The 12,876-nt window shown below is 32.1% G+C and overlaps 3 protein-coding genes across 6 annotated transcripts in view; 1 reads left to right on the plus strand and 2 right to left on the minus strand.

Moving 5' to 3' along the window:
- Positions 1–5,279, plus strand: part of LOC119689676 — a 152,826-nt gene extending 147,547 nt beyond the window's left edge. For both annotated transcript variants that reach the window (XM_038104558.1, XM_038104559.1), the window contains 3 exons: positions 174–729; positions 3,329–3,512; positions 3,648–5,279. In XM_038104558.1, the coding sequence (XP_037960486.1) occupies positions 221–729; positions 3,329–3,512; positions 3,648–3,992 (1,038 nt within the window). In that variant the 5' untranslated portion in view covers positions 174–220 and the 3' untranslated portion in view covers positions 3,993–5,279. The remainder of the gene's footprint in view (positions 1–173; positions 730–3,328; positions 3,513–3,647) is intronic.
- Positions 5,280–7,125: 1,846 nt separating this feature from the next.
- LOC119662147 lies at positions 7,126–9,865 on the minus strand. 2 transcript variants are annotated; one of them, XM_038071705.1, is made up of 2 exons: positions 8,057–9,865; positions 7,126–7,431 (listed from the first exon to the last, which is right to left on the minus strand). In XM_038071705.1, exons 1-2 carry the CDS (start codon positions 9,810–9,812, stop codon positions 7,346–7,348), a joined length of 1,842 nt encoding a protein of 613 aa, XP_037927633.1. In that variant the 5' UTR covers positions 9,813–9,865; the 3' UTR covers positions 7,126–7,345. The 2 variants fall into 2 exon arrangements, with proteins under 2 accessions (XP_037927633.1, XP_037927632.1); XM_038071704.1 differs by having other exon boundaries at positions 7,994–9,865.
- A 769-nt stretch (positions 9,866–10,634) lies between these two features.
- Positions 10,635–12,227, minus strand: LOC119662640. Of its 2 annotated transcripts, none has more exons than XM_038072302.1 (2): positions 11,040–12,227; positions 10,635–10,969 (listed from the first exon to the last, which is right to left on the minus strand). In XM_038072302.1, exons 1-2 carry the CDS (start codon positions 12,106–12,108, stop codon positions 10,929–10,931), a joined length of 1,110 nt encoding a protein of 369 aa, XP_037928230.1. In that variant the 5' UTR covers positions 12,109–12,227; the 3' UTR covers positions 10,635–10,928. The 2 variants fall into 2 exon arrangements, with proteins under 2 accessions (XP_037928230.1, XP_037928229.1); XM_038072301.1 differs by having other exon boundaries at positions 10,635–10,972.
- Positions 12,228–12,876: the final 649 nt, after the last annotated feature.

Genomic DNA, 12,876 nt, shown 5'->3' on the forward strand with positions numbered 1-12,876 from the left:
CTAATGCTAATACCCGATCCTACTCACAACAATAAAACCAAGCAACAATAACAACAACAACAATTTTTAAGAAATACTAAGATAGAAAGGAACCCGAAAACAATCTGAAAAAAATCTGAATTGCCAAAAGTACATGAGTTTGTTTAACGGAATTTTTACATATTTCTTTCCAGAACACCAAATAGAGTAGCCAAACAGAAGAAACGTGACTGTGCTTGATATGTTGGGCAAAAAGAGAATGGCAAAAAGTACCGTTACTGCAGATCCTGGCATTCTGTGTTTTCATCACTGTAATGTTAAAGTTTTTTGCTTTACTTTACCGCTCAGATGTCCTAATTGCGAGTCAGAATTAGATGCCGCCTGTAAAAATGATGGCGAAGGAGTCGGAAGAGGAGGAGGACTACCTAGCAGTAGAGAATATGGGAATGAAAGTGATGAAAGTGGTAATAGTAGCGAAGACTGTCAAAATGGTGACGGAGGTGAAGATGGGGTCAAAGATGATACCAATATCCAAAGTGCAGACAATAATGTAATTGGTCATACTCAAAGTGACAGTAACAACATTGGTGGTAACAGTGACATTGTCGATGTGGAAGTCAACAATCGCTACAGTAGTGACAATATCTCCCCATCAAAAATATTACCCTTTCGCTTGCCTTACCCATTTGTACGTGCTTCACAGTATCCGTGTGCAATTGTTTTGCGACCAACAATAGGAGATTTCCTCAAGTAAGTATCAAGTTTTCGTAGGAAAGTTCATACGGGTATTTATTTAAATCTATATAAACAGATTTAATACCCTATTAACTTAGTACAATATTTATCGAAATTATTACAGATATTTCAAGTTTGAATGGGATAAAAATAGTCTCAACAATCTCTAGACAAAAACACTCAATTGGCATCAATATGTTATCACTATCATTGTAATCAGTTTTAGATTTATCTCTGTTTGTTGAGTTTCATTGTTCTACTAATCCTTTTTTCAAGTAACGTTATGTATGGAGCAATCTCAACATAGTATTACTGTCAATATAGTCAGTCTTAAATTTATCTCTATTTGTAAAACTTCACTGCTCTACCAATCCTTTTTCACACAACGTCATGTATAGACCCCTTCCATTTACAACATAGCATCAGTGTCATTGTAGTCTGTTCTGTGAAGGTTCCTTGCTTTACTAATATTTTTTTCATGTATGTAAATCTCTTTTTATAATCCGTTATCATAAACTTAAGAGTTTGATATCTTTCAAATTTAAAAAGCATTTACAGATGAGAATTGGATACATTCAACTTAATCTATACTATATCCATACAACAGTTACTTGGTTTTATTACGTCTGGATGACAGAAAACAGATCTTGATTTCTTATTTTTCGTCATTATGCGTTTAACAGCAGTTTTCTGGATTTCAAGTTACTTCTCGATACAGTGAAAACCATATAGAGGTGGACTCGCATCCTGGTATTCGCATAACATGAGCAAATAAGATAGATGTATATTTTATTTTAGTCTCACAGAATCTACAAGTAACAGCACCTTTTAGTGTCATATTTGTAAGATACTGGCTGAGAGACCGTCGTACAAAATGACAACCGTATTGGACTGGTCTATAAAACCTACGGTAGTTCAAATTTCATGAATGACTTTACTTTAATTTTTTACGTTTGGCAAAATTTGCTTTTTGTTTAAAACAGTGCATATTATCGAAATTCGGTTTTTTTGTGGGTACGAAAGTCTTTCATAGATCTAGTGATCAATATGTTTAGACACAGAAGGCCGTTAAAATACTTGCTGTTGAGTTCATTGAGGTATTTAGATAGTATTAGAAATTTTTAATAGGAGTAGATAGGTGTTTCTAAATGATGTTGGTAACTTGGGAATTCTATCCTCACAATATTTTTAAGAAAATTACAACTATTTACATTTTCTTGTAAATAATAATTAAGTGATTTCGGAAAAGTCTCTTGAATGTGATGTAGGCTATGTGAAAATTATTGATGTATAGTGTAGATCTCCCACTCACTGAAAGGGGTGTAATAGATACATTTACAGTCAACATATCAGTTATTTCATATTTCAGTTATTTTCATTGATAGTAATTGAGCAGAGCATCTGTACTTCGATAATATCACGTGTATCAAGTGTATTGCCACGTTTAACCGAATAATATCAAATCCATCTAAGTCGCATTTAAGACAAGATGAGCTAATTCCTCGTCTATTTTAATAAGTACTATAAAATTATTCTAGGTACATAGTACAGAGAAAATATTTCAATTTTTACTTGAAAATCAAAATTTTCACCAAACTTTAAATCAATCAAATCACAAAATGTATTTTAGTTCCTAAATCGAAAGGAAAAATTATGCTGGAGAATATACTTTATCTCCGGTTGTGGTATATAGATATGAAGGGCTGGCGGAGATACAAATGTGCCAATAATTGAAGGTATATTATCTAAAATAAAAATATAGATATGAAGGATTGTTGCAAATACAAATCTGGCAATAATCCAAGGTATCTTATATAAAATATTAGACATGATCATAAAAGTATTGGTGTATATTACAAGCAACCAATAACACAGACGGCATAAGTCCTTATAGTAAAAAAATCTTTTAAAATCGCAAAGAAATATATTAATCGCATATATTTAAACTCCCTTTTGATAAACCTAATGTCAGTTTCGAATATTTCCATCAAGTTAAGAATAAAAATTTCCAAATATCCTCTTGAGAGCAGTGTTGTTTAGCCTACACTAGCATTGGTAATCCTTTGTAGGGCACTTGTGGACTATTAGACTTTTTCGCTCCAGTATAATTGCTAGTTTTGTCAAGAATATTTAGAATATTCTTTAAAATAAAAGAAGCAATTGGTTGCCCTACAATTAGTGTAGCGTGTCACTAAGTCATTTTGGCTTACGTTATTTTTTGACTGTCCTCACGCTACTGCTTGTCATACCAGCTCTGTAGTCGGTGAGCAAAATATTTCCGTTGTTTTTGGCATGTGGTTTGAAAGTAGTTGCAATTGATTTGCATTTTTGCCGGCATTCGTTCTTTGGCTATGATTTTACGTTCAGGATTTCGGGCAGATTAGATTTTCAGATGACTTTGTCATTTGCATTAAATCAAATTACAAATTTCTCTATGTGCTTTTATGTTTCGTAAGCAGAGCTGCTGGTTTCCATTCCAATCGGTGCAAATTTTTTGCTGATGTTGTTTTTATCTTTAATATTTATCTGTCATTATCATACTCGTATCGTACAAAATATTTTTCTTTGTTATTTGCTATTAATTTCATATCTCAAACTTCCTGTTTTTTGACAGCGATTACAACAATGCTACTGATTTACACATTGCCGTGACTACATCGACGGGATGCATTGTTGAATTTGATCAACATGGACTGCAGCGTAAGCGCGCGGATAATATGCCAATATGGTGGCAGTGCTTATTAGTTGGCAACGTTCCTGAACCGTGGTATGATTATTGGGATCAAGTATTACTGCAGGTACTTAAATATAAACAAAAATTGAATTGGTAAAGATTTGATTGCTTTAGCAGTTCAATTAAGCCCAAACATTATATTTTTGCCATAAACATTTTAGTGTTAAACAACTGATTAGATACAAATTTATATTTGCAGATTTGCAAGCAACCCGAACGTTGGTCAGTGGCGAAATACCATGAGGATACGCACAATTGCTACACTTTCGTTTTAGCTTTTTTGCAAGCACTCTCCTATGAAAAACTCAGTGAAGCTGCCACGAGTAAAACAAAATTTTGTGAAAAGTATATAGTTCCTAGAACCACAACAGCCGGAAAATATATTTCGCTATACCGGAAATTGCGTGATGCCTCCATTTATGTGCATCCGCAACAGCAGAATGCTAAAGCGAAAACAAGCTCGAAACCAACAACGTCGGTTGGGCTAGTGACACCGACTACTGCTCTGTCGCGCACAGCAACGTTGTGCACAATCGAAGAGTAACATTATTTGATGCACCACATCCGACGGAAGTAATGGATTCCATAACATCACAACTGCACCGTATTGTCGAAGATAACAACATATACAAAAACAACGTTACAAGCAAGGCTATCAGTAGCAATAGTTGCAACAGAAACACCATTAGTGCCAGCAACAGCTAACAAAGTTATCATTAACACAATCATCATAGCAAAATGTGAAAAATTCAATTTCGACTGCTGTACTCTGGCTAGTGTAGTTTGGAATTACTTCCAATATAGATACTTTTAAATGTTATTTCATTGAAAAACGATAGCTCACATAGGAAGTAGAAGACGCACTATTTGCAATACTAAAAGCCAACAAAATTATCATTCATGCAATTATCATTTGAAAGAGTAAATCATAGTAATCACCTTAAACTGCATATAGATTCAATTTTTGATTTGATTATGCAGTTACAAATAAATTCCAGCTATATGCATACCAGTAATTTAATAGAGAAACTATATCTCATATGGAACATGGAGAATGTGGCTATAGCAGGCAGGTGTAGGAGCTTACAATCATCAGCATTAATGCAATCATCATATAAACAAATAAATCCACGCAATCAATTTCAACTACACACAGAGATCCATTTTGTATGTGACTATGTAGTTAAGGTTCGTAGTCAAAAATTTGCTTTGGGAAGAGCTTTCAGATAAAATGCTGAATCGTCTATTGTTTTGTTTATGTACCAGTTGTAGTTCTAAATGAGTATCTGAATGTAAACAGACTACTCATAAAAGCTATGTCATTGAGAAATCATATCTCATATAATATCTGGAAAATTTCGCATTGCAGCAGTATCAGCTGAAAAAATTCTCTACTGCCACATATGTAGTGCTGAATCCGTTATACCCTTCTTTACGATTTAGTTATCTTATAAGGCATAAATAATAAACTGACATATGTATACATATACTTTTTTGATTCAACTTGCTCTTCAACTCTGCAATTTCTCCCTTGGTTATATATGCCATATGTAGTTCTAAATCAGTTTCTGAATTTGATCAAACTATTCATAATAGTTCTTTCATTGAGAAACTATATGGTATATCACACGGAACATCAAAAATCTGGCATTAGCAACAGTATTAGCGAGAAAATTGATAAATGATGTCATCATAATATAGATCAGTAATTTAAAAAAATAAAAAACTATTTAAACTGCAATAGCTCCATTTTTAATGAGATTGTGTCACTATAAATAACTTTCTCAGAAACTTAATTAAAAAACTAAATATCATATAAGCTGCATCTTAAAGAGTATTTAGTATTTAATATAATCTATAAAAACTAACTATAAACTAGTTTTAAAATATCTAGTTTCAAGCTAAAATGTTAGTAATTAATTAGAACTTTAACTATCGTAGTAGTGCATGCAAGATAAAAAAGCAGTAGGGACATTTCATTTTAATTTTATTAATAATTCATAATAATATTCTACTCGGTGTTAAAATTGGTTAATTAGGATATAAATTAAAATTTAAAAAGTGAATAAGGAACTTGGAGAACTTATATATTTTTATATTATAAATAGCGCATAAAGATATTTAGCCTAAAAATCTTAAGAACTTATGCAAAATTAGTTAATAGTTCTATTGCAAAATGTTACTAATTAAACTTTTAATAGGTATCTTAACCTGATCTATATACTAGCGAGTAGCATATAGCATATACGATATTACGACATTCTCTGTTTCCAAATAGGATATCAAAAATATTGTATTTATGTATAAATTCGTACAACCTGAATCCTTTTAATTGATTAAGTGTAGTGTTTGTATAGTAAATTAAAATCGAAAGTTAAAAAAATATATAGATATAAAAAAAAAAATTACGAAATGAAACCAAAAAATAAAAATTGTATCAATATACATATAAAAACGTAAAAAAATTTGTGTTTTTAATAAACTTATAAGTTAAAATACCAAAAATGTATATATAAGTTAATATATAATACCAATTAGCAATTACTTATAAATATATCCTATATTGCATCTATTTATATCCATATATTTTATCATCCCTAACAACTTATCTCTCTGCTTCTCTCATAAACATGCTACCCATTGTATTCACTGCCTGTAAAAGAAAAAGAAAGACAACTATATTTCGAAAAGCTACCAAGATTATAACAATCTAAAATGCTTTAAGTGACTTACAACTAAAAATGCCCTTTGTATTGTATAGAATAAACAAAGAATAATCTAAGAATTATTACGGGATTACTAATCGGTGACTGTAGATTGAATAATCACCTAACAAAGTTACGAATTCAATGCAACTTAGACAGCAGATACCGCATAGAAGGGAGTGAAGCCGCATATCGTGTGCTTGGAAAGTGCCCGGCACTGGTGCAAAAACGGAAACAACATCTTGGAGGGTGTTTCATAGAACATAAGGAGTCAAAATTAGGAAAGATAGGTACTATATCCATTTTCAATAAAAAAATTGGACTTGAAGAAACACAGTGTTGTAGTGTACTATTCATTTTCCATAATAATAATAAGCAACCAATGTTATGTAGTTTTTGAAGACAGGGAACCCTGAGAGTATGTTATGATTGCAGACACGTCACAGCAATTGTTGTTGCAACACATTTCGTTTTACAGAGCATGCCCTTAAGTGTACATTTAGCGTTTGGCGTAATAATAGATTTTCAATGGGTAATAAAAACCCATGGAATAGTAGCACAACAGCTCATTATATGAGCTCAAGTGGGTTCATGGACATAAGGCTGCCATCCATGGAATATTATTTAACGCTATTCACTCAGGTTAGTTGTTCTTAGAACCATATGGTTCTACATCTACAAACTATTTGGTTGCTTGGACCCTTAGATTTAGTACTCTTTAAGACTCGCCGTAGAAATCTCTAAGGTTTAGTGACGTCAGTTTTCTATAGATTTCCAAGCTGTGTGGGAAATAATATAAGTTGCTTTAGTTATACAACTTTTATTGTGTAGTATTGTAATAATTACATAAAATAAAATATAAAATAATAAAATAAAATATATTACTTCATTTCAACATTGAAGATTACTGTGTTATGCTGGAAATGTGACCATATAATAAATTTAAAAAAAAATTTAATTTTTTGCGGTTAATTTAAACGTTTATTTCTAACAAAAAATTTTTTTTATAAAATAGTATTTATTTCCAAAACCATTAGCTAAATTAGATTAATTGAACTAAATGATCAAATTGTAACTTAAATGTCCGTCTTAATCTTTCCTTGATAATCCATTTATGCTTGATTATGGTTGATGTGATTATATGCTTAATATATTGCTTGTATGCTTAACCCAGGTGATTTTTTTTTGGCGATTAGAGTTCTACGACAAATTTTTCATGACTTTCCATGCATCCGTGCATACAAATATCACTCTCTGAGTCATCTTTGCGATTATACACTGATTAAAATAAAAAATAAATAGATAATAATAATTAGTAGTTTTTGAAAATATTATTTACTAAAAGAATCAAGCCAAATATTTCAAATTTTCTCATTATAGAATCATATTAGTTATTGACAAACATTTTTATAAAGCAATAAAATACAGTTAAACACAAAACATACACCTAGTAAGCCCTCTCACTACACTCTCGCATGCAGTCAATATTCGACTTAGTTCAAATAAATTAATTAAAATTAGAGGTAGCACCCAAGGTACAAACTAACAACACTAAAAAAGGAATAACAAAGAAAATTAAATTAATTAAAAAAATTACTTAAGTAACATTTAGTGAAGATATTAAGTCATATACTGAAAAGTTCGCACTACTGTGATATGATCTACTAAATGAGATTTATTGTAGCAAACAGAGTTATATAAATATATACTAAAATAAACAATAGTTAATGTGCCAGCGGATGTGACAAAATCTAAAAAGTAAAAACTAAAGAATAAAAATAAATAAGTGCCATCTAATTGTACTATAAACATGGAACAAATATGAGAAAACATTTCTTACTTCTGTAAATTTTGATATTTTCTGTTGGTTGATAAACTGGAGCATGTGGGTCAATAAATATACCTTCTTTAGCTAGTTTCATTATTTTTTCCGAAAGAATTTTATCTTCACTAGGCCAAGCGAATTTCTTCACCACAGAACGTTCTTTTTGTGTATTTTTACTGCGTCCGAAGATTTTTCGCATCCAAGGTTGCATTCTCGGAACAGGTTTCTTTTCTTCATCTTTTTTATGTTTATTATGCGAAAAATCAAAAGATGTATTTTGCATTAAAAACTTTTTGAATCCCTTTTCTATCTCATAGAAATAAGTTTTATTTTGGTTAGGCATTTGCGATATGATCTTCTTTGTTATTCGCTTAGAAGCCCCCTTATATTTCAATCTACTTGCCATTACAGAATTAGTATCACTGGTTCTAAGCATACGTGCTTTTTCAATGATACGTAGACTTTTTGGATTACTACATTTCTTGGCCATTCCAAATTTTTTATTTGAAAATGTAGAGGTCATTCCTGTTGATTTATAGCTTTCCGCATGTGTTGGTGGTTCGCTTGTTGTGTATATTTCACTATATTCTTTTTGTTTACAATGAAGATTGCGTTTACATTTCATTTTCTTTTGGCGCTGTTTTGGAACCCAATCGCTTTCTAATGTCGTTGTAGATGGAGGCACCTGATTTTGTTTTCTTGTCCTGCATTTTAACCATTTTTTGTTTCCTGTTGATGGCTTGTTGTCTATAACTGATATCGGCTGTGCTACTAATGTTTCCCTACTTTCACCTTCTGTCAGTGTACTACTTGAGAAACTGGTGGTTATTTGTGACGATAGCCTTCGTTCCCTTTCTAACATTTTTTCAGTTATTAGATGATCTTCTTGACTTTGTGTCAAGTTAGCATCACCAATTAACTTTAACGCCCACAGTTTTCCCTTCCCTAAAACTTTAGGAGCTTTGGCTTCTTTCGTTTTATGTGATTTGGAATATGGTTTGCTCTTTACGTTTTTCTTATTATTTTCAGCTTTGCCATTATTTGCCACTTTAGTACTCTCTACTTCTTTTTCTGTACGTGTCTCCACTTTTGATTGAATATCATCATTTGGCTGCAGTGTCCAAGTTATATTTTTACCAATACCATTATCTTCACTTTCTAGCTTGCGTTTCTCTAAAATTTTTATGTATTGGATTATCATTTTTGGTAATGTTCCATCATTGATTAATTGTCTGTACATATATTTTTGATTGTTGGACATTTCAACTTGTCTCGGAAATTGATTGCAATTTCTTAGCAAATATGATGACTGAAATTTCCAGAGTATCTCTATTTGATTAAGTGCCTTTTGCGTTCTGTACATCTCTATTTCTTGGCGCAGCAAGTTGTCCATGGGTACTGGATTTTCTGGATACATTTTTGTTTTTGGATCTGCTAAATAAGTATTTTGGCATACCAATTTTTTAATTATTACTTTCACTTTTTCCGACCGCGTTAGTTCTTCAGCTATACACTCTGAATTTGTTGTTTGTGCGTTTTCCGATGGACCCTTTGTGCTCATTTGTACTCGCTTTAATGCAATATTTAGTGCTCCCGGCTTTTTCTTAGGAACCACGTTGGCTTTTTTCTTTTTGTTTGCTTTAGTAGAGATTTGTTCTGTTTGACAACGGGCCTCGAAATTGTCTAGTTCTTCTAACGGGACCACATCGCAGGGAAGATTGTTAACCCACTGTTTAGTATATTCAAGCCTATAATTGTCTACATCTCCATTATCCAAGCATTTTGTTGCTTGTTCAGAAAGATTAGGACCTTTATCCTCAGCAGAGGAAGACATTTTAAAATTTTTGCTAATACGAATAAACGAGTCAAAATATATTTTTATTACGACAGAACTTGAAAATTTTTTTTATATTAATATAATGTTTAAATGTCATTGTGTTTGATTTAGTTTTTTTGTAGCCAACTGAGTTATATTCAAATCAAACACAAGATGTAAAATATGCTAATAAAGGAACTGTTTGCTTCGTCATCTGTTTGTATCTTCCCTTGAAGACAATGGAATAGGATTAAACCAGATCATAAGATGAATGGTTTTTGAATGGAAGTCGCACAACTTACGAAGGAGAGGTCGCCTATCGCTCAGTCGTTAAAAATGTAAAATTTGATACTGCCTTGTACTCTTTTAGGAATGATTTGTCTTTTTTTTAAGTGTATATTCTGTAGTTTGAAAAGGTATTGTATTTAATATATGTCAAAAGCGGAAATCAGGAAACTGGGTCTACTCAAAAATACCCAGGCACACTAAGCCAAAAATATTTGATTGGATTTTAAACTCAGTACTACTGTACAATAGGATTAATCAAAAAATTATTGTCGGCATCAGGATGTAAAGCACTACCGTCTAGTGATAGACTTGCAACACAAACTTTTTATTGATCATAAAACCAATCTGAAAGTTTGTTGTATGACAGCACTCCATACCCCTGAACCTATATTCGCAATTAACTCAGATCACTCAGAATTCGTGTTTGCTCTAACTAAGGATGGTAGCTTTAAGAGTTCCTTATGTATGATTTCAAGATAATATGTAAATTATATCCTTAAAAAATGCAAAGGAAAAAAAATTTTAATGATATAGAATCATATATCATTATGATTATTAGAGCGTTTATTTAAACTTCTTGCCCAATAAATATGTGTTAATGTATAATATGTTAAGCTTAGCATATCTGCTTATTGTATATTCAAAATTTTTTTGGAAGTATTTTACTTATACTTTCAAAAAATAACTAATCAATATCTTCACTTTTGCATAATCGATCAACTTAAAACATAGCCTAGTGCCTGCCAGCTATGCAAATTATTAGAGCTTAAATTTTAAAGCTCCACTTTCAGAAATATGTCGTCACAGGTATAACTGCACACCATGTATGAGATCATCCGTATTACGTTACTTCGTTTTTCGACGAGAGATTAGCTGCTTTTGGATAGCTGCTAAAAATTTTTTAAAACAATTATTTTTAATTAAATTGACATTTTAAATAAGAACTAGACCTTTTACCTTTTTGGATGCCCATATTATTCGCAATCTCAATGATGTATGGATTCTTCTCCAGAAAACGTCTACCAGCTTCTGAAAGTTTTGGAGTTTTCCTGATGCTTGATGGTTTTTTAGTGGCTTTGGTTTTTTTATTAACGTCAACAGCAGGTTTTGCTCCTGAAGGCTTAGGTTTTAACTTCTTCGGTTTCTTAGTGCAGACTTTACGTGACTTTCCTTTAGACTCAGAATGCTTGATTTTATCACAGCCATTTGCTTGTCGCTTATTATCTCCACATTTTCGAATGAGTTGTTTAATAAAGATATTAAATTTCGCCTTCTTATCAGGTACGTGCGAAGGTTTCATCTTAGCAGCAATAGGAATTTGTTTGATCATCTCAGCATTACTTGGAATGAGTGCAACTCCATGAGTGGAATTCATCTGTTGAGTCAGCCATGCAGATTTTTTTATTGCTCTCATCACGCGTTCTTCTAAGGCCATGATATTATATAATAGTTTGGCCGCAAAGTTACCTTCCTTAAATATACCATAGGGATTTAAAGACTTTAAACTGCAAGAAATATCGCCACTGTGCATCATCTTATGTTTAAACAAATCAAACTCTCGACTCACGAGTCCATGAGGATCATCATCTATGGCTTTTGATACTTTCTCTATAACAGCATTTTGATATAAAACTGCTCGTTCAACTATTCTAATCCTGTCGTCGTCTGTTAGGTCACTTATTTTGAACTTCGTTTTAGTCTCTGACTCTGGTTTTGTGATTACTGGCGGTTTGAAAACACCTTTTATTTTGCTAACCAAATCCCTGTTCCCTTCCAGTACAGAACGTGTATTTCGCTTCTCTATGGCTGCCACAAGCGACGGGGGAAGCTCCATGCGATTGCGGTATTTTTTTTCATAACGCGCATCAAAGTCTTCTACATCTTCGACAGATGATACATGTTTGGGAATGCTTTGTACCCACTTAGCAGTCATTGCACGCCGAAAATTATACATTTCAAGATCCTCTACGGAAGATGCCATATATTGTGACTTCATTGTCTTTCCACTATTGATCGGCAAAGGCATTTCTAGAATTTTGATATAACACAAAATTTAAAAGAAAATGTACTTTTAATTTGCTTCACTGAAAAAAGAATAACGCAAAATTTTATTTCAAGTCCAAGCTTCTCGTTCAAGAAAATATAATGACAAGCAAAATTTATATTTAAAACATTTCATATAATAAATAAATATGTATATGGATATTTTACAATACTACATGGCCAACTAGAATATTTTATTAATTTTTTTTGTTAGAATCTTACAACTATGAGTGACTAGTTATAGTTATAGTGTATGAATAATGTATACTTTATTCACTTGATGTCATTCAATGTAATGCCACTGGTATATATCAGAAAAATGGCATGAAGCCAATTTGGTATTGGCATCCAATGACATAACATGGAGTATTCCATTGGTAAGAGACTTTTCTTTAAATCGGCAGTTGTTTTGCGAATCTCTTCTTCAGACGCATCAGTTGGACTATGAAGCACTCTCTGATCTGGCGTAGTTTCTTTTAATGTAATTGCTGTACTCAAGCAGTTCTCAGAATCATTGAAGCATTGTTAGTTTTGATTAACTGTCAGCGAATGCGGCATTCATTTCGAAAAGAGCTTTTTTAGAGACAAGTTTTCACGTAAAATGAAGCCGATAGGTTTCTTTAAAATCTTCAAGGTGTCAGCTATTTTCTGCAAAGGTGTATTAAAGGCTTGCAAAATCGATTTTATAGACATTTTTGATAATATTCAATGTCATTTTCCCTTTTTCGGCGATAAGTGCATTCGGCATAGT

This window comes from Teleopsis dalmanni, chromosome X (assembly GCF_002237135.1).
Source record: "Teleopsis dalmanni isolate 2A chromosome X, ASM223713v2, whole genome shotgun sequence".
NCBI lineage: Eukaryota > Metazoa > Arthropoda > Insecta > Diptera > Diopsidae > Teleopsis > Teleopsis dalmanni.